The sequence below is a fragment of the Eulemur rufifrons genome, chromosome 7 (genome assembly GCF_041146395.1).
Source record: "Eulemur rufifrons isolate Redbay chromosome 7, OSU_ERuf_1, whole genome shotgun sequence".
In the NCBI taxonomy this organism is placed as follows: domain Eukaryota; kingdom Metazoa; phylum Chordata; class Mammalia; order Primates; family Lemuridae; genus Eulemur; species Eulemur rufifrons.
In genome coordinates this window covers 285,439,814-285,461,926 of record NC_090989.1, presented here as the reverse complement: position 1 = coordinate 285,461,926, position 22,113 = coordinate 285,439,814, and the positions used below count along the sequence as shown (strand labels likewise).

At 47.5% G+C, this 22,113-nt stretch overlaps 1 protein-coding gene across 1 annotated transcript in view; it reads right to left on the bottom strand.

Moving 5' to 3' along the window:
• The window catches only part of CAMSAP1 (calmodulin regulated spectrin associated protein 1), a 72,587-nt gene that overhangs the window by 10,040 nt on the left and 40,434 nt on the right, over positions 1-22,113 (bottom strand). The window contains exons 6-12 of the mRNA XM_069477105.1: positions 19,401-19,540; positions 19,211-19,307; positions 7,792-7,966; positions 5,255-5,346; positions 4,675-4,759; positions 1,569-3,987; positions 237-373 (exon numbers count right to left, since the gene is read on the bottom strand). Of these exons, the coding sequence (XP_069333206.1) occupies positions 237-373; positions 1,569-3,987; positions 4,675-4,759; positions 5,255-5,346; positions 7,792-7,966; positions 19,211-19,307; positions 19,401-19,540 (3,145 nt within the window). The remainder of the gene's footprint in view (positions 1-236; positions 374-1,568; positions 3,988-4,674; positions 4,760-5,254; positions 5,347-7,791; positions 7,967-19,210; positions 19,308-19,400; positions 19,541-22,113) is intronic.

Sequence of the window (22,113 nt, the reverse complement as noted above, 5' to 3'; positions counted from 1 at the left end):
CACGGGAGTTAAAGATCATCCCGGGAAGCGCTTGAACCAGAGCCTGGCACGGGAGACCCACCCAAATGCCTGCGACTGTGGACAGCGCCTGACAGCAGACATGCGGAGTGGAGTGATGTCACCAGGGACACTCCCTGCCGACCACGCTGGGCTGGCCTCCAGGCCTGCCACTGCCCTGCTCAGTCTGCCTTCCACGTGGCCCCCGCCCCTCCTGGACACAGAGCAGGGCAGGTTACCGGGCCTCATCCCGCTTGAGCTCAACTTCCGCTTCCAGCTGCTGCTTCCGCACGCGAGCCTCTTCTGCCTTGCGCTGCTGTTTGAGGAGGAAGGCTGCCCGCTTCTTGGCGAGTTCGTCTTCTGCTTTCTGTTCATCCTACAAAACAGACATCACACGCCACGTGGCAGGAAACACCCTTACGAAGCCCAACACAGCCTCATGTCAACCCTGCAGCAGACTTTAACAGACACTTAGAAAAGCCTGACGTGTATAGTCCAAACATTCTTTCCTCTTTTTCTAACTGATGAATAAGTGCATTTTTATAGACCCTAAAATACGAATGGAAAAGAAACCATGGCATTTAAAACACATTTGAAAGTTAGCCAACATTCTAAACGCCTCACACGGAGTTCAGTTTGCCTTAAAAACTACGGATGTGCTTCCAAAATATGAGCTAATACTCAAGTTGATTATTAACTTGTTTACATTTTAAAAGTACAAATAGCAAATAAACCATCTTTTGAGGAGATAAACCTGACGGTCTTGTATTATGCCATCCACGTTCTAACTGTCTGCAGGAAGAGCACATGGCGCATGCGCCCCGACAGTGGGAGGCGGCTGGCTGCCGTGCAAACACAGGGGTGCCCTGACAAACTACATGCACGGCTCTGCACATCGGACACCGCGTGTAGCCAGCTGCTCCTGGGTACCCACCCGCACTGCGTGTGACGGGGCTGGAGACCACAGGCAACTGCAACACAACGGTGAGTGTTTGTGTGTCTGAACACACAGAAGGTACAGTAAAAATACAATGTTACGATCTTATGGGACCACTGTCAGTGCCCAGCTGTCACTGTGAGGCGCCTAGCTGTACGTACTATTAAAACACAAAACAGGTTCTCACAATTTATGTTTCTCTTCATCTCAAAGAAAAAAATTGCAAGAAAGGCATAGATACAGAGCAAAAAAAGAAAAAAATGTTTTTAAAGCTCCTGTGTGTGTCCAGGGTCTCTGTATCAGGGGTTGGCAAACTTTACCCAGAGGCCAAGTTTGGCCCGCCACCAGTTTCTGCAGACCCTTCTAGCTACACATTTCTATTACATTTTTAAATGGTTGAAAAATATCTTGAGATATATGAAAATTACACGGACTTGCAATTCCAGGGTCCACAGGGAAGTTCTGCGAACACACAGCCACACCCATCGCCTAGGCACTGCCCATGGCCGCTGCCCTTCCCTGTCTGGCCCCTGCACTCACCCAAGCGCTTGTCACCCTCTCACAGCCAAGGGGAAGTGGCGACGCCTCATGACTGCTGGAAACAACTGGAAACAAACGCTACCAGTCTATTTACCTTGAAGAAGAAGCCGACCCCGGGCTTCAGGTCACCTTCGCTGACGAGATCTGCCGAGACGTCGACACTCACTGCCTCCCCGTCCTCGTCCGGGGCTTTCAGGCCCGAGAGGTCGACTTCGATGAGGCTGGCCTTGCTGCGCAGGGGCTCCTCCACGGGGACGCTCTCCTCTCCCGAGACGTCCGAGGCGCCCGGGCCTGCCTCCACACCAGCGTCCGGAACCTCTCTGAGGCCCGTCTGCTCCGACACCGTGTTTGTGTCTCTGCAAGAGGACAGCACCAGCGTCCGCTGGTTGCTTTCGTCATGGAGCCTGTAACTGTCAAAGAGACACTTCCCGTGCGCGTCACCGCCAGGCTCTGCAGCAGCTTCTGAGCCGGGGTCAGAGGGCGTCCGAGGGCGGTTACTTGGGGGGAAGGGTCTCAGATGCGGGAGCGTCTCTACGCTGGGTGTCGGAGTCTTGCTCCGGGAGGAGCCCTGCTGCCTGTCCTTCGGGACCTTCAGCTCGGCCGGCCTTCCAGAGCGGGAATTCCGACCCTGACCAAGACGAGGGGGCTTGCGGTGGCCTGTCACTGCAGTCGGGGAGAGCGGCTCCACAAAGTGGAGTGACGCCTTTGCTTTCTGGTCCTGTGAGTTATTTTTAGAACTCGGAGTTGGTATTGTAGGAGATTTCATAAGAAGCTGCTCTTGCTGCTGAGAAATCTTTAATATCGCCTGCTGCAGCGTACTGATGGTTTCATTAAGCTTCTCGATGGAAAGGTCACACTCGTTCACGTCTACGACCTCTCCAACGTTGTCTTCCAGGAGAGCAGCAGAAATGACCTTGTTTTTCTCCACGTCATGCAGCACGGCGGGGTCTTTCGGTTTATGCTGCTGAATGAAGGCCAGGCTCTCTCTGTCCACATCTTGGGCCTCGCTGAGATCTTCTCTCTGCTGCTCCTTCACGAGAAACTCTTCAGTTTTAGAAACACCATCGTCAAAGTCCTCCCCATTGTGCTGGGAATACTCTTTTGCAAAGTGCTCTGGCTGAAGTGGCTGGGAGAGGACGTCGGCCTTCCCCTTCCGCACCACGTGCAGGAACGCGGCCTTGCCCAGCTTCAGGCGCTGCCGCGCGGACAGAGCCTCCATCTTCTTCTTCTGGGCCTCGATGGCCCTGCGCTTCTCCTCCAGCTGCATGTGGAGCTGCACCAGCTCGGACGCCAGGAGGCTGGCGGGGTCCTTGCTGTGCCTGCCTGGGCTCTGCTCCCTCTTCTGTCTCCACGTCGTCAGAGGGGCCGGGCAGCTTTCTGACGCGTCTGGTGTGGTCTTTTGGGAGCTGCTGGTGCTGGACTTGGTCTCACAGCTGTTGAGTCTTTGGAGCTTCCTCTCCGCGAAGCTGGTCATCTTCACGCTTCCGCTCGCCATGGAGACGCTGCTGATCTGAGAGGTTGTGCTCAGACACGGGCTCGAGCGGCCACTGGCATCATCCTTGTCTTCGTGCTCCTTCACCTTCATATCCTCCTGCAGCTTGGCCGACTCTTCCTCACCAATGTATCTGGTGATGATCCCAGGATGGTCCTCGCCAGTGAAATCGTGCTCAGCTTCTTCTAGATCTACGGCGTCAGAGTCAGAATCCTGCCTCAGAATAGCCCACGGCTCTGAATCGTGAGAGCTGGGGCTTTTTGCACAGCTGATGTATAACCTTCCCTCTGCGTCCTCCTCGGCCCTGCCGACGTGCAGGAAGAAGCCGTCAGCAGCCTGTCCCTGAGGTAACGGATCGAACCCACCCATCGACAGAGGCCCGGCACGCGCTTCTCCTGCAGCTTCTGCTGACTGTGGTCCTGTCTCTGTAGGGTCAATGGTTGTGGGAAATTCTGAACAGGGGATTGGGGTAAAAGTCCTATTCAAGTCACGACTGCTGGTCACTTTCTTTCGTACCAGAGGCTGGTGGCCCTCGTTGGCCCTCCTGGACGTCAGGCTCCTTGGTCTCCCTTCCCCACGTTCGTCCTCCTTAGTGATAATCTGTTTCTCTTTTGTTGGCTTAAGCACCGCGGGCATCAAGGGCTCCAAGAAAAAACCGTCAGGCTTACTCTCCAAGGGGTCCGCCTGGCCCTGGGGAGACCTGGCACTTAATGTCAGGCCTGAGGCCCGAGGTGAGGCCCTGAGGACCTCAGGGTCACCACGGTGGGGAGCCACATCTGTTCTAATGATGGCGACAAGTTCTTCCTCCTCATCCTCAATATTGACATTGTTCAGGAGGCTCTTCCCATTGGCCTTGCTGGCTGTGGGGTGTGGCTGGTTCTGCGGGGTCAGATGAACTATATTGGACGCCAGACTGTCTTTGCTGATGGAGCGGGCCAAGCTGACGCTGTCGCCAGAGCCAGGATCCACATCGCAACTCGCCGCATGATGGAGAGCAAAGGGTGTCGGCTGGGACACGGGCCTAGAACGCAGGAAAGAAACCCACTGGATGCACCACACACACGAGACCCGACTCAGCGCCGACCGCGTGAGAACATTGGCTACGCAAAGAGAATGCAAATCTCACACGCAGAAGATTGAAAACCGCCTCCTCCCCAGGGAAAAAGAAAACCAGAGATGAGTGATTCTTAACCACTGTAGTCCCAAAACCCCTTGGCATCCTTAAAAATTACTGAGGACCCCAAAGGGCTTTTGTCTTGTTATATCTGTCAGTATTAACCTCTATTTGTCACACTAGAAATTAAAGCTCAGGCATTTTTAAACATTGATTAAAAATTACAGTAATAAGCCTATTACATGAAAAATGACTATATTTTTTAAAACAAAAAAGTCTACACAGTGTAAAGAGTGGCACTATTTTACACTTTCACAACTCTCTGGTAACTGGGTGGACCCTCCTATCTGATTCTGTCTGCTCTGACACCACATCACGTGGCCTCTGAAAAATCCCCTGGTACAGTCATGAGGGCACAAGAAAGGGGGGAATAGGCAGTTAACATCCTAGCATTGTTAGGAAAATAATTTTGACCTTGTGAACGCCCTAAAAGGGTCTCGGTGGTCCTTAGGGATCCCTGGACTTCATCTTGAGAACTGCTGTTTGGTCTAATGAACATCCAAACAGAAATGCCTTTGAAATGTGGAGAGTCACCTGTTTTTTTTTTCTGGCCACGCTACTGCTGCACCTCGAGGCTGACCATCGACTCGGGTTAGAGAACTAGATCGATGCCGCTGATCTGCAGTTGGAGGAAACAGTAAGTGTATTCAGTGTTGAGTAACCAATGTTATGCCATCTGAAATTCTTTCAGTATAACAACCATTTCTCTAGGAAATGAATTACGATTCAATAGTACTCCAAGGAAAGCAGATAATCAAAGCAACACCCCTTTCAATAGTTTCAGTAAGTAATGTGTGATTCAATAGTGATCAGTACAAAACATGATAATAAACTAGCCAGAACTACAAATGAACTTCAATATATAAAAGTTCTTGACTTACATAAACAGCAATTTTGTGTATATTACATATAATTTGTTGGCTTTTAATGATATTTTCACTGTAAGCTTATAAATTCTAAGGGACATAAATACAAATTAAAATTTATTCTGTTATAGTCTTCTTAAATAAATTGCTACAGCAAAATAAGATTAATTTTGAGAAGCATTATTTTACTGACCAGTAAGAGAAGAAATTGAGGAAAAGGGACGATGAAGAGGAAATGGGCTTCTTACCAGGGGGGTCCTCACCCTGCACCGCCTTCTGCTGTCTCTGCCTCAGCGGCAACAAGGGGTGGGGCGGGCTGAAGGCGGCAGTGCCTCTCCCACTACATGGAAAAGAATTTGAGAGAAAATCGCCAGCTTATTAAACTGCAAGTCCAAAAGCAAATGCAAAAGAAACTAGAGAGACCACCACGAATTCATACCACGCTGTGAGAAACTCACAGATTCTTTGGGGAAAATTACTATAAAAACAAACCGAAGGAGTACCAAGACTTCAAACTTGGGAGGAATATCCAAAAACTGGAGAGGACATACTGACTCCTGGTTGTAATCTGTGATACAACCAGCTTCAAATTTTAACAGCAAAACTCAAGTATGCAATTAAGGTTATCTTTTGAGATAAGCAAAAATAAAAATAGAAAAAGTGATCATTCAAAAAGTATGATTTTCAAAAATGCCTGTTATTGGTTCAATTTAAAAAAGAGAACTTCTGAGAAAAACAGATCATGGTGATGACCCCACTGTGTTGACCGCAGCTTTGAAAATACTGAAGGGCAACGTGGACGTGAGCCCTTCACAGAGAAGCAGGAATGTCCCACAGCATTGTGGGAGTGTGAAAACGTGCGTTTTTAGAGGACAATATGGCAACATCGACGAAAAGCTCTAAAGCATTCACATCTTTTCTATTCCTTGGATTATAATTTAAGAATGGTCAGAGGTACACACCGAGCTTCGGGTGTGAAGACATCCACTCCCAGTGAAGAATGGTGTGTGTGGAAAAGGTGCCATGCGTGCACGGCCCAGTGCAGTTTCAGCAAAGTGACACCTGTGGAACCAGCCCCCAGGAGTCCACACACTTACACCACAGGGAGGTGCTGTGGTCGTTTCACTCTGGGGAGAATCTGGCAGAGGGATAATTCACAAAGGTGGAATCACAGGGGATGCCTTACCACCCTGGGCTGTTGCTACCTCACCTAGGCCTAAAGTTTGGCGGGGGGCAGAGGGGGATGCTGCAAGGAGAGAGGGTCAAGGGCACTGAAAGCCCAGAGGAAGCAGGTGGTCACCACTTGGGGTACACGTGCAGACAAGCAGTATGAACGCTGCAGCCCAGACACTGGTGCCAAGAGCTGACCCCATGACGACACCCCATCTGTGGAAGACTGCACAGTTGCTCAAACTGCAGAAGGTACTCGCTGAATGGGAAAATTCCCACCACATCCTGTCAGGTAGAAACAGCAGATCACAAAGCACTATGGGTGCATTACACTCATTTTGTTTAAAAAGCAGCTTCCTGTGCACACATGCACTGCACATGCTGGATTCAACAACGGGAAAGCAAAGGCTGCAGAGAGGATGCTGAGCGCCACACCGGCCTGCACGTGAGCACACAGCTCTGGCCTGCAGAAGCCAAAGCCCTCCACCTCTGCTCCGGGTCTGGGGACACCCCATCTCAAAGCCCCCACATACAGAACACGTCTAAATCCCTACCTCAGCGACACCCTACACCTGGGCCTGCGCCCCTCTCAAAGTCCCAGCCCCTCAGGAAACAGCACTGCCAGTGCTACTTCTGCAGACCCAGATCTAGGGCTTCTCAGCCACCCCTTCCCCCTCGCTCCAAAAGCCCCACGGCTGATCCTTCAGCACACCGCCAGGCTGACCTAGCAAGCAACCTGAACACCTGAGCTTGTTTTATACCCTGCTGTCTCAATGAACTAGTCATTTAAAATCACTCGTGAATATCGTTTTAATCGTAAATGCCAACTCAACTGCCACATTTTAAACATGTTTTTCCATTTTAAAAATATCTTCTGCCCATGCAGGTTGGGTATGTTAACTGGCTCCAGGCTGGAACAAGCCTCCGGCCCTCCCGCCGCACAAGCATGAAACGAAGCTCACACCTACTCCAAGTGAAGGTTCCTTTATTCTCTCCCTAAATTCTGAGAGCAGTCAATCCACCCCAGATACGGTTATCCAAATTCGGTCTTGATGATGAAGACTCGTTTTCAAAAAACACTTCTTAAGCAACTCTATTTTTACACCAGTCTTTGAACAACTCTATTAATATATGCTTTTTTACCAGAATCAAAATGTTCCCTGAAGTTAATGAAGTAAATTGATATTCCTCATTGGCCATCACCGTGAGCAAAGAATTCACATTACCCGAAACGCAAGAGCATTTCACTCTTTATATGCTACTAGACTATAAAAAGCCAATTTAAACTATCAATTCAACTTTTCTAATCTTTAGATGACTTTTTAAAAAGTGTGATACATAGTGGGAAAGAGGACAGAGAAATACCTTTTGTCTAAATAACGTTAGGATGGGATGCAAGGCCTTTAAAGAATAGTGGACATAAGAGGCCAGATCATTCCTGGCCTTTGGGGAGGGGACTGAGTGGCCAGGGCAGGAGGACAACCTTTCACAAGCTACTCTTTTGTACTTTTTGTATTACCCATTAAAAAAAAAGATAACATCAATTAAGATTTTAGACTAACACGCAAAGGGACATGGTGGTGAACCGACTCTGAAAGTGGAAAGACAGACTTACAGGTACTCCGGCTCTTCTGGGTGCAGGGGGTGTCTATGGCAGCCGTCCGCCTGCTGCGCGGGGGGCTGCAGGTCGGCTGGGCTCCCCGCAGCAGGGCTGCCTAGGAAACTGCGTTTGGTCGCATTGGAGATAGGTACAGGAGGCCGGCTGCTTTTTTGATGTAACACTGTTTTAGCTACAGAAATAGCAATTTTACAAAAATGTTATTTACAGTTACTTACAACAACACTAGCAAGAAGCACAGAAAAAGTCCTGCAGCTTTCATAACCATTGAAGTAATTCAACTTTTATCTGAAACCAAACTTCTCCAAAAAAACTGATTTCAAGTTTAACAAATGCATTCTGTAAACAAGTGCTATAAATATTGTGCTACAATAAATACCAAAATTAAAAGATACAACACAGACTGGCAGGAGGAGGACAGGAAACGTGAACCAGCTGATGGGTTCTATCTTGGTCACCAGCACCCAGCGCCTACCCTGAAGCTCCCCACCAGTGGGCCGCTCCAAACCCACACGCCACCCACCACCAAGCCTGGTGCTGGAGGAGCTGCCGCACACCCAGCCCCTCAAAGGCCCACTGCCTCGGCGGGGTCAGAAGGGTCCTCATCTGAGACTAGCATGGAGGTAGCCGCTCTGTCAGGTCACTACAGCCCCTGAACCTGTGGGGTCAGGGAGGTGCCTAGCGGCTTGGGCTCCACTTCCCCGGGGCCCATGCCTGCTGGTCCACCTCCCTCAGGCTCAGACCTGAGCACTGACTCTGTCTCCAAAGCTGCTTCCCAGGCAACTGACCTATGGCACGTGGTGCCAGGAACAGCTAAAGGAGGCAAGAGATGGGGCCTTGGGGCCAGGTCGTCCCTGCCCAGCCAGGAACAAGGACCCACTGGTCCCCACTGGTAGGGAACGTCCTACCTGATGTGCTGTAAACACAGAGGAGACAAGCGTAAGGACAATGGGGTGGACAGCTGCACTGAGCTTTGCTAAAGCTCTAGGAAAGAGATAAGCAAAGGCTGGGAGACAGCAACAGGTGACCAAACGCCAGGAACCAAAGCCAAGGGCACCATGCTGCGCTCTCCTACAGCGGGGGGAGTGGGGAGACCAAGAATGAATGGCTCCCAGGGAGGCCGCTATCCCAAGGCGAGGCCTTGGACGGGAGAGGACGAGACTGTGACACATGGGATATGGACTTCTAAGGCCTTGAAAACCTCAAATTCGCAGATTCCCTGGAACTCTGAACCTACAGAAGGGGGCGCCCCTTCCTATTAAAAGCCAGCACCCCCGCTGGCCCCATGCTTGGGGATGACAATGAAGCTTCTCACTAGATGACAGGTGCCTCCTCCCCCACACAATACAGTATAATCAAGTTGTCAAAAGTCAAAGACAAAGAGAATTTTGAAACCAGCAAGAAGAAAGCGACTGATTCCATACCTGGGAACCCCTGTTAGACTACCAGCAGATTTCTCAGCAGAAACGGCAGGCCAGAAGGGAACGGAATAATACAAAGTGCTGAGAGGGGCGGAAACAATCAAGAGCACTACAGCCAGCAAAGCTACACTTCACAAATGAAGGGAAAATCAAGCCTTGGCCAGACAGAAGCTGAGGGAGTTCACCCCCTCTAGACCTGCCTTATAGGAAATGCTAACGGGAGTTCTTCAAGTTGAAATGAGAAACACTAAAAAGCAAATGAAGTATGAAACTCACTGATAAAGGTAAATATATAAACAAAACCCAAATACTGTATTACTATAACAGCAGTGAATAAATTGCTTTTAATTATAAAAGTTAAAAGACAAAAATATTTAAAATAACCCTAAATTATGTTAATGGTTACATAATATAAATAGTTATGGTGACATAAATAATACACAACGTGGAAGGGAAAAGCTGAGAGTTCTTATACAAAAGTGAAGGTAAGTTATTGTCAGCTTAAAACAGACGGTTACAAGAGATCTTACGTAAGCCCCAGGTAACCACAAAGAAAAATACCTATAAAAGTTACACAAAGAAAAAGAAAGGAAACAAAGATCATCAACACAAAACCAACAACAAAAAAACACAAATGAAGACAGCAGGAGAGAAAGAGGAACAAAAATAACTACAAGACATGCTGTTTTACTTCATCAGTTAAAAAAAAAAAGAAATAGAAAACAGTTAACAAAACGGTAACAGTAAATCCTTCCCTATCGATAAATATAATACTTCAAATATAAATGGATTAAACTCACCAATCAAAAAATACACTGGCTGAATGGATCGAAAAACCCAGATCCAACAACACACCGCCTACAAGAAACTCACTTCAGACTGAAGGACACACAAAGGCTGAAAGTGAAGGAATGAAAAAAGATATTGCAGGCAAATGGTAACCACAAGACAGCAGGAGTGACTGTACTCAGGAAAAATAGACTTTAAGTCAAAAACTGTCTCTAGAGACAAAAAAGGTCTTTATGTAATGATAAAAGGGTCAATTCAACAGGAAGATATGACAATTATAAATGTATATGTACCCAACATCAGACCTAAGTATATAAAGCAATATTGACAGATCTGAAAGGAGAAATATAGACAGAAATATAACAGTAGGAGACTTCAGTACTCCACTTTCAACAATGGGTAGAACATCCAGACAGAAAGTCTATACAGACAGCCGACTTGAACACTGTAGACCAAATGCACCAGACAGACACATACAGACTTCCCACCCAACAGCAGCAGAACACACGTTCTTCCCAAGCACACATAGCCCATTCTCTAAGATAGAGCCTATGTTAGGCTACAAAACAAGTCTTTAAACATTTAAGAAGACCAAAATCGGCCGGGCGCGGTGGCTCACGCCTGTAATCCTAGCACTCTGGGAGGCCGAGGCGGGTGGATCGCTCGAGGTCAGGAGTTCGAGACCAGCCTGAGCAAGAGTGAGACCCCGTCTCTACTAAAAATAGAAAGAAATTATATGGACAACTAAAATATATATATACAAAAAATTAGCCGGGCATGGTGGCACATGCCTGTAGTCCCAGCTACTCGGGAGGCTGAGGCAGTAGGATCACTTAAGCCCAGGAGTTTGAGGTTGCTGTGAGCTAGGCTGACGCCATGGCACTCACTCTAGCCCGGGCAACAGAGTGAGACTCTGTCTCAAAAAAAAAAAAAAAAAAAGAAGACCAAAATCATATGAAGTATCTTTTCCAAACACAATGGAATGAAACTAGAAATCAATAACTGCAAGAAAACAGGAAAATTCACAAATATGTGGAAACTACACACTCTTAAACTACTGTGTCAAAAAGGAAATCAAAAGGAAATTTTTAAAATATCTCCAGACAAATGAAAATGAAAACACAACACACCAAAACTTATGTGATGCAGCTAAAGTAGCACTAAGAAGGATGTTTGTAGCGATGAACACCTACACTAAAAGAAAAAAAGACCTGGAAACAACCACCTAACTCTACACCTCAAAGAGCTAGGAAAGGAAGAACGAACTAAGCTCAAAGCAGAAGGAAAGAAATAATAAAGATCAGAGTAGAAATAGATCAAATAGTGAATAGAAAAATAGAAAACAAATCAACAAAACTAAGAGTTAGTTTTGTGAAAAAAATAAAAATCACAACTCCCTTAGCTAGATCAAAAAAGAGAAGATTCAAATAAGTAAAATCAAATGAAAGAGTAGACATTATAACAGACATTTCAGAAATAAAAAGAGTCACAAGGGACTATTGTGAACACCTAGATGTCAGACTGAATAATGAAGTTGTGGACAAATTCCCAGAAACAGGAAGCCTACCAAGCCTGACTCAGGAAGAAACAGAGAGCCTGAGCAGACCAACAGTAAATAAAGAGACCGAAGCAGGGATCAGAGACCTCAACACACAGCAACGCCCAGGACCAGGTGGCTCCATGGGTGAATTCTATCAAATATTTAAAGAACTGATGACAATCCTCCTTCCAAAAAGTAGACGAAGAGGGGACACTTCTAAACACATTTTATGAGGCCAGCATCACCCTGAGACCAAAGCCAAAGACACCACAAGAAAAGAAAACTATAGGCCATTATCTCTGATGAACATAGATGCAAAAATCCTCAATAAAATACAGCAAACCAAATTCAGCAGCACCTCCAAAAGATTATACACTACGACCACGACCACGTGGGATTCACCCCTGGGAGGCAAGGTTGGTTCAACACATACAAATCAGTATGAAACACCACATTAACAGAGTAAAAGGTAAAAACCACATGGCCACAATAGCATGCAGAAAGGCATTTGACAAAGGCAATAGCCATTCATGATAAAAGAAAAAAAATCTACACAAAATAGTTATAGAAAGAATTCACTTCAAACGAAATAATGACCGTTTATGAAAAGCCCTCAGCGAACATTTTAATCAATGGGAAAAAACTGAAAGCTTTTCCTCTAAGGTCTGGAACAAGATAAGCGTGCTCACTATTGTCTTTTATTCTACATAGTACTGGAAGTTCTAGTCACAGCAATTAGGCAAGAAAAATTTTAAAAGGCATCCACACTGGAAAGAAGAAATAAAAATGTCTCTGTCTGCATAAGACATAACCCTATATGTAGAAAACCCAAAAGAACCATGCAATAACTATTAGAATAAATGAATTCAATAAAATTTCAGGCTACAAAATCAGCATACAAAAATCAGTATCATTTCTATATACTAACAAGGAAATACATGCAAAAGAAATCAAGAAAATAATCCCATCTATGGGACTGAAAATCCCATTTATGGCATCGAAAAGAACAAAATGCTTAGGAATAAATTTAACCAAGGAGGTGAAAACTATAAAACAATGATGAAAAAATTGAAGAAAACACAATAAATGTAAAGATATCCCATGTTCATGGATTGAAAGAATTAATATTGTTAAAATGTCCACACTACTAAATGTGATCTATTGATTCAGTGCAATCCCTATCAAAATTCCAATGGCACTTTCCACAGAAATAGAAAAACAATACTAAAATCCATATGGAACCATAAAAGACCTCACATAGCCAAAGCAATCTTGAGAAAGAAGAACAAAGCTGAAGGCATCAACACTTCCTAATTTCAAATTATACTACAAAGTTATAGTGCTCAGAACAGCATGACACTGGCATAAAAACAGACACAGACCAATGTGCAACAGAACAGAGAGCCCAGAAACAAATCCACACATTTACAGTCAACTGATTTGCAAAAAGGTGCCAAGAACACACAATGGGGAAAGGACAGTCTCTTTAATAAATACTGGGAAAACTGGATATCCACATGCAGAAGAATGAAACTGGACACTTATTTCACACCGTACACAAAAACCAACTCAAAAAGGATGAAGTAAAGACTTTAACCTAAGACCTGAAACCATAAGACTCTCAGAAGAAAACACAGGGAGCAGGCTCCTTACTGGCCTCAGCAAAAATGATTTTTTTGGATATCACACCAAAAATACAGGGAACAAAAGTAAAAATATACAAATAGGACTACCTCAAACTAAAAATGTTACACAAAGCAAACAATCAACAAAATGAAAAGGCAGCAGATTGGGAGGACATATTTGCAAACCATATAGCTGATAAAGGGTTAATATCTAAAATATATAAGCAACTCAACTTGATAGCAAAAATACAAATAATCTGATTTAAAGGTAGTCTATGGTATTAAATAGATACTGTTCCAAAGAAGACATACAAATGGCCAATAGGTATATGAAAAGTTGCTCAACATCACTGATCATCGGGGAAATGCAAAACAAAACCACAGTATCCCCATACCTGTCGGGTTGGCTATTATCAAGAAGACACGAGGTAAGTGTTGGTGAGGATGTGGGGAAAAAAGGGAACCCTTGTACACTGTTGGTGGGAAAGCAAATTTGTAGAGTCATTATAGGAAACAGTATGGGAGGTTCCTCAAAAAATTAAAAATAGAACTACCAGATGATCCAGCAAGCCCTCTTCCAGGCACCTGCCCAAAGGAAGTGCAATCAGGCTAAGGGCACCCCCGCTCCCATGCTCACCGCAGCCCCGTTCACTGCAGCCACGCGCAGAACCAACCTGTGTGCTGAGGACGGACGGATGAAGAACTGTGACGCACACACATGCAAAATGGAGTATTATTCAGTCTTAAAAAAGGAGCGAAACCTGTCATTTTTGGCAACATGGATGGACCTAGAGGACATTATGCCAAGTAAGCCAGACACAGAAAGAAAAACACTGCTTGGTCACACTTATATATGTGGACTCCTAAAAAGCAGCACTTAGAGAAGCAGAGACAGCAGGCGGCTGCCAGGGCTGGAGGGTGGGAGACAGGAGATGTTAGCCAGAGGGCACAAAGTTTCAGTTATAAGACCAGTAAGTTCCTGGGACCTGAAGGACAGCATGGGGACTATAGTTAATAACACTGTATTATATACTTGAAATTTGCTGAGAGATTGTAAGTGTTCTCAGCACGCACACGCACACACACAGAGGTAATTCTGTGAAGAGATATTAATTAGCTTGACTGCGGTATGTATACAAGAATATCAAAACATTATGCTGTACACCTTATAGACATACAATTTTAATCTTCCCTCCCAGCCACTGGGCCCACGACCAGGGTGACATCCAGCAAAACCCATGCCTGGGAGGAGAGGCAAACCCCTCCAGGGAGATGCAGGTGCAGCCAGCAGGCCCAGCAGAGCCAGGGGAGGGCGTGTGGCCCTGGACTCGGAGGGCGGGACCAGGGTGCTGATCTTGGGAGCACTCCCGAGACACAAGACCCAGCACGAGCCCAGGCTCACAGTGCACACGTCTTCCCGGGAAGGGCCTTCCTCATCAGCCAGGGGAACCACCAGAACTGCCACAGACAGCGGAGGACAGGTGAGGACTCAGAGGAGCCTGCAGAGGCTCAGGGGCACGTGGTCAGGGGGCGGCGGCGGCAGCAGCAGTGGGCAGCCCCCTGCTGCCTCTTCTGAGCCCCAGGGCTGCCCGAGCAACAGGTGCGGGGGCAGTAATCACCCACGGCAACGCGAGGACGGGAGGCGGCTTCCCAGGTGAGAGGCCAGGGTGGCTGCGATTACTGTAATGAAGTGCAGGGCTGGAGGGGCGGCCATGGGCCAGGGGAGTCATGGAAAATTGGAAAGAGCACAGCTTCCCCGGGAAAAAAACGGCCACGCGGCAGCAAGGGCACTGGTCAAGCCGTCTCGTGAGAAGCAACCAGGAACGATGAGCGGGCGCTACGGGCAGCTGTCCCACAGGGACTCAGGACTCCATGCTAGAGGGAACCAAATTACACCCTAGTGTCATAAAAAGGTATTTTAAACTAAAGCCCTCTGCTATCCAACATATTAGGAAAGCAGATGATCTGACCAGACGAAGCTCCAGGGCAGCATAAACGCAGGCCCCTACCGCCCCCACCCCACAAGCCTACTCGTCTTTCCTGAGGAAACTCGCTTGCCCTCCTCAGAAAGAAGCCTCCTCCCTGGGAAGTCGGGAGACTGCGCCCCCGACTCTAGCAAGCCCCTTCTGGGCCCTTCGTACGCACACAACTGTCTTTTCTCCTGGAACCCTTCTTGCCAGTGTTTCCTCCCAGCAGTGCCTGCCCCGTCTCTGAGACTAGCAACGCTACCGTGAGGGCACGTGGCGACGACTCCCCAGTCCCAGAGGGACCACCAGCCACATTCCCCGGACACCTCGGGTCATTATTCCATTCTACACCTCTCACTGACAAGGAGGAAACAGCAGCCGCAATGCCTCCGGGATTTGAAGGTCGCACGGTGTACCTGGGAATACTGCTCTGCCCCAGGTGGCCCGGAAGGCTTCGACTGGGGCCCAGAGAAGCAGAGTGCGCCTGGGCAGGGCCGGCTGCAGTGTGAGCAGCCCTGCCCCCCGGGCCACACAATTCAGCAGACCGCGTGGCACTACAGGTATGACATGCCATGTGGAGTCGACAGCAAGCCTGGGTCCTGGGACTCCGAAGCCACAGACGATCACACGGCAGGCCCTGGTGCTCTGGGCACGGGACACCCACTGCCATGCGCCCAGAACTGCCCATGAGGAGTCGAGTCCTGCCGGCCACTCACTCCAGGGCACAGGGTCAAGCACACCCACAAGACGGACGTGCTACCTTGAGACTGAGCCTGCAGAGGCCCAGGGGCACCAGCTGCAGGAGCACACGGACCAGACCCCGGTGAGCCAGCGCCGTAGCACCCACAGAGGATGGAAAAGGACAAAGCCCACGCCTGGTTAATAGGTGGATCTGTTCAGAACGCAGACAGACTCTGCCATCAGCCACTCTCGTGATGGGATGAGGGGCACACGTGTGAAGGGCCAGAGGCAGGGATGGAGACAAAGGGCAGGACTCCCGCCTGGCGAGGCTGCTAGAGACCAAAGCCACCTCTAATGTGGCACCAGCCCTTCGGAAGATCAACCAGCCACCCGACAGCAGCCAGAAGGGCCAGCGATTCATTCTGACGAGAGCAGACCATGCTGTGTCCGAGTTTGCCTCCCTGGCCACAGGGCTCCAGTCGGCACCACTGCCGCGTGGCTGACAGAGCAGGACCTACTGCACAGGGTCTCACACCACACTGTCAGTCCAGGGACACACCTACAGCCCAGGACGTGCAGAGGGGAGGGGGAACGACCACAGGACTCACTGGCCATGTCACATCCCAGAGGGAACTGTAAGCTACAGCTGCTTCCTGGCACTGCCAACTCCTCGTTCCCAGGCACCAGTGGGCAAGAGAAGGGGCCACCACTGAGACCTCTCTGGCTCTGGTGGCTCCACACACGCAGTTCCCTCTGCGGTCCCACTGCCTCCAAGTCCCCTCCCCACTTTGCCTAAAAACAACACTCTTCCTTTGGAGCCAACTCCTCCTGCTCCCAGTCTCTAGCACCTTGGCCATGGGTTCGTCACGGCACACACCAAAACGTTCCAGGGCTGAGTTAACCCAGCTGCCTTTCACTCCAGTGCTTAGAGGCCAGCCTGCCCCAGCGCCTTGCTCCCAGTCCTTGCTGAGCGAATTAACGTCAGGGAGGAGACCAGGCTCTTGGGAGCAGCAGCGAGCCGGAGGCAGGCCAGAGTGGGAAGGGGCGCGTGCGAGCCAGCACTCATATGCGGGCCCAATGGCAACAGGCTTCCCCCACCAGGCAGAACAGACTCAATCACCCCTTAAGAAACAGGAGACCTCAGAGGTCCCTGAGCTGCGAGTGTCCTGACAACGGCGGAGAAAGGCCATGCAGAGGAACCAGGAGAAGCCAGAGTGGGCAGAGCGGAGGCAGGCGTGAAGAAGGCGCGGAGCGGGGAGAGCACATTCTGCAAAGAGCAGGAAGAATGGAAAGCACTCTAACACCAGCCGCTGGCAAGGCCTGCACTCAGGGCTAACCTGAACTGGGACGGAGGCAGGTTTAAGAGTGACTGCAGTGTTTCTGTCTAGAAGATGGAACAGGTGTCTAGGGAAGAAGGGTTGGGAAAGAAAGTCAGTCCAGGGATGAACTGGTTCTAGGCCATCCGTGAGGAACTGAGGTGATTTAAGAACATTCAAACAGCAAAAGCTAACCGAGCAGTCTTCTAAACTTTGTCTTTATTCCTTCGTATTGTAAACTATACATCCACCCAGAAACTGCAGAAAAACATACACAGAGCTTAACAAAGACTTATACAGCAAAATCCACCTAACTAGCACTCGGGTCCAGAAGGGAAAATCACCAGCCCTCCAGTAACCCCCCACATGCCCCCAAAGGAACCTCCTCCCACCACTGATCACGCCTTCCACACACTCACATACACACACACGTGTCTCTCCCCCTCGGAAATACAGTGGAGTTCTGCCTGCTTTCCAGCTCTCTATGAAGAAAGTCACCCTGTGTGATATCTGGTGCCTTTATCACTGAGGTTCGCCCTGGTGGCTGCAGCTGCAGGGCATACGTTTCCAGTGCTGTGCAGCACCCCACCGCATGACAGCAGCACTGTGTATCCGCCCCACTGCAGACACGCAGGGGCTTCTTTCTTGCCACTCCCTAGGAGCACAGCTGCTCCCAGCACTCCCTCCCTGACTCCTGGCGCACAAGCACCCCATCTCCCGGGGTGTCCACAACAGGATGGGTTTGCCAAGCCAAAGGCAGACAAACCGCAGCACTGGGCAACGTCAAACATTTTCCAAAGAGGCTGCCCCAATTCAAACTCTTGCCAGCAGTGGTGAAAGTTGCCTCCCTGGACACTTTCCTCAACACCTGGCACTGCCCCCTGCTTTGCCAACCTGGCGGGGTGTGTGTGCGTATAACATATGCAGATCCTCGTCTATACCAAAGTTAGCTCCTGATAAACCATCGTTAGTTAAAAATATCATAGGCCAAAAATGCATTTAACACACCTATCCTACCAAAGATCATAGCTTAACCTAGCCTACCTTAAATGTGCTCAGAACACTTACATTCCTACATCTAACACAAAGCCTATTGTATGATAAAGTGTTAAATATTTCATATAATTCATGGAATGCTGAACTGAAGAATGGTTATGTGGTACTGAATGCACATCACTTTTGTACCATCGTCAAGTCTAAAAATCTTAACTTGAACCATTGTAAGTTGGGAACCATGTGCATATATCACTTTGTTTTAACTGGCAAACCCCCCGTTGTGGAGGCTGAGCACCTTTCCATAAGTTAATTGGGGATCCAGGGTCCCACTTTCATGGAGCACCTGTTATTTTCCTCATTTTCCTACTGGTTTTTCTATCTTCTTATTGATATGAATGAGCTCTTTATATAATCTGGATACTACTTATTTACCTATTATATACATCACATGTATCTTTTCCCCCTCTACGGCTAGTTGGGATTTTTTTGAACTCTTTTTATCATCTTTCAATGAAAAGATGATCTTAATTTTAATGTGCCTCAATTTTCAATCTTTTCCTTTGTGGCTTATGCTTTTATATTCTTTATAAGAAATCATTTCCTAACCCAAGGTCATGAAGACATTCTCCTATATTAACTTCTTAAAGCTTTCTAGATTGTCAAGGCTGGAAGATTTATTTCACTCTGTGGTAAACAGACTTTTTTTTTTGCCTTATTTAGAGGGAAAGTAAGAATTCCGGAGGGTGAGAGCAGCCATCATGGAATAAGGTGGAACGGTGCTTCCTGACCGAGAAGTTCATCAGAACCACCTGGAAAGCTTTTCCCAAATTCTTCAGGCCCATCCCTTCGATTCTGACTCCGCGGAACTGGGGGGTGCTGCATGGTTTGAAGGAGCTGAGTGACTCCAACGTGGACCACAATGGAAAAGTCGCAAACAAGACACTAAGGCAATGACACAGATCTCTGTATTTCTAAAGAAACTACTTAAATATAAAAACCATCACCATACAAAAATGCAGAGCTAATTAATTGGACTCCATCAAGGAAACTGCTACCGATCCATGGGAAGTTTGTCACTCACCATCTTTCAGCTCCTGAACATCCCTGGGCTGAACAAAGTCTGGTTTGACGTTCTCAAACCACCAGAAGAGCTCAGCGATAAAAACCATAACATTTGGCTAAAAGGAAAAACAAAGACAAAAAGAACAGGACATGATAAGTAGCTTATTCACGCACAGTTTTAAAATGTGTGTTCAATAATTCATTATTACCTTCAACACTAAGGGAGCATACAGCATGTCCTCCAAGGTGAGATAAAAGCATTTGTTAAGATACTCGTTGGAGAATTCTCTCAGGAGCCGGATGTTGTACAGACTATCGGCCATCGACGTCACCTCCTTCAAGCATATGTCTGACAGACAGAAAGAAATCACAATTTATTATGAAGATATCCTGCGTCATAGGAGTATTGTGTGTGTACAGAAACATAAAACTCTGAACCAAAAAACATTTTATATAAAGGTAGTGGTGACACTTAAGGTAACGACATTAAGAGATTTAAACATTACAGTAAATATTACAAGTAACACTAAATATAAAAGGAAAAGCACTCAAAAAAAAAAAAAAAAAACCTGGAGAAAACTCTCAGGTCTGAATTTGGTGGTGAACACCCACCCGTAAAGCCTGACAGAAATCACTGAGATCCGCGGTTGGACCAGGAAGGGAACCTGGCCGCACGGCAGGAGGTGAGCAGCAGGTGAGCGGTGAAGCTTCATCCGTGCCTACAGCTGCTCCCCATCCTCACAGCAGCAGCGCTAGGTTCCCACAGGAGCGCGCCCCCTCGCGTCCACTGCTCCCCGTGAGAATCGGAGGTGGCGCTGAGGCCTCAATGCTAGTGGTGCAGCGCTGGGAGGTCTGGCTGCACAGTAAATGTGAGGCGCTTGATTCGTCCTGGAACCATCCCCCCAACAGCGTCCTCCCTCCCCCTCCCCCTCAACACCTCCCCACCCCCACCCCTGGGGGAAAAATCTTCTTCCATGAAACTGGTTCCTGGTGCCAAACAGGCTGGGGACTGCTCACTTAGATTTTAAGATTGGGCTTCCAAAATGAATAGTAACAATCACATTTTAGTTTATAAAAGAGCCCTGAAGCATGTAATTAGCAAACATTTAACCAAATTTTTCAGGAACTGGAAACCCTCTGCATAAGGTTATTTCCCTGTTTGCAAAGGGTAGGAGGAAGGGAAAAGCATATATTTTAAAACGTCCAGCTTATCCAAGTCCACTCAGTGACAACACAGGCATTTTACTAATCACAAGAATCAAGTGACTATGCGTAGCCCAAGTCTCCGTCCGTGAAGAGGTGGGGGACAACTGGCTACTATTAATAGCATCTGGGGTGGGACAACTGCTCATTTCACACTGCTTTGCAGGGTGCCAGACCTCAGTGAGGACACGCCAGTGCACCACCTCCTGAGTCTAGGCGCTTCAGGTACAAAGTTGGGGGCTACTCTCACACAAGAACTGATAGAACAGCAGGATACAGCTCAAGACTAAATTAGAAGCTACTTAAGTTTATTTTGCCTGTACATGTATACATATTAAAACAGAGGAATCTGGCCAGGTGAGGCGGCTCATGCCTGTAATCCTAGCACCCTGGGAGGCTGAGGTGGGAGTACTGCTTGAGCTGAGGAGCTCAAGACCAGACTGAGCAAGAGCAAGGCAAGACCCTGACTCCGTCTCTACTAACAACAACAAAGAAAACCCAGAAAAATTAGCCAGGTGTGGTTGCACACACCTGTAATCCCAGCTAATTGGGAGGCCGAGGCAGGAGGATCACTTGAGCCCAGGAGTTTGAGGTTGCAGTGAGCTAGGCTGATGTCACTGCACTCTACTTGGGGGACAGAATGAGACTGTCTCAAAATAAATAAATAAAAATAAATAAAAAATAAAACCAAGGAATCTGAGAAATAACTTATTTTTAAATAAACTTTATTTCTAAGAAAAAAACCTGTTAAAAGCTGAGTAACTGTGCACATTTCTATTGGTAAGAAATGTTTCTTTTTTAAAATTCTGATTATGAAATATTATAACAACATATCTTATCTGTTTCAGATCTTGTTTTGCTTTGGAAATAAAACACAACGGATGTTGCTGGAGCCTATCTCCCTCCCCAAGAGCAGCCACTGTCCTACAGCTGTGAAGTGCCCTCCCCGTTCCTGCCGGAGCGCTGTGTCACACGTGGTATGTTCCTGCTGGAGCGCTGTGTCACACGTGGTCTGCATCCATCAGTAACGTAGCCAGAGAGAGCACTGTCTTGGCTTTGTTCACTTTACATCAATGATATCAAAACTATGCCTTATGATTTTTGCAGCCTGTTTTTCCCCCAAAACTCAATATTATGTTTCCAAGCAGATCTATGTTGACATGGGTCATTTGTCATTCAACAGCTACATGGTATTTCACAATTTTTTACTATGATAAAACATTCTGCAGCAAGCAAGCTTGTGCGTGCTCCTTGCACCTGCACAGACGGGTGCTGCCCAAGGAACCCCGGGAAGGGGACTGGCTGGGCCCTGAGCCACCCGCCCCTCCCGTGCCACACTCACCACGCTGTTCTCCCCGGCAGGGCCTGGACACCGCCACTCCCTACCCCCACCTCAGTGTCACATTTTAATGTATGCCAACTCAGTGGGTGTGAAATACCTCTTTTTGAAACAGCAAGTCCCTGATTACTGGTGTGTTATTCCTTCATGTTTACTGGCTGTTAAAGATGACTCCTTCTGTGAAATTCTGTTCTTCCTTTGCCTCTGGGTGGTTCCTCGTTTTCTGATTTACAGGATTTCTTTCTGTACTGTGATTTCAAAAGGACTGTATGACAATCCTTTGTCAGTTTAAATTTGTTGCAGATACTCTCTCATGGAAATGGTTTATCATTTAATTTTGTTTATGATGTCCTTTTGGTCACACAAAAGTTTTAAATTTT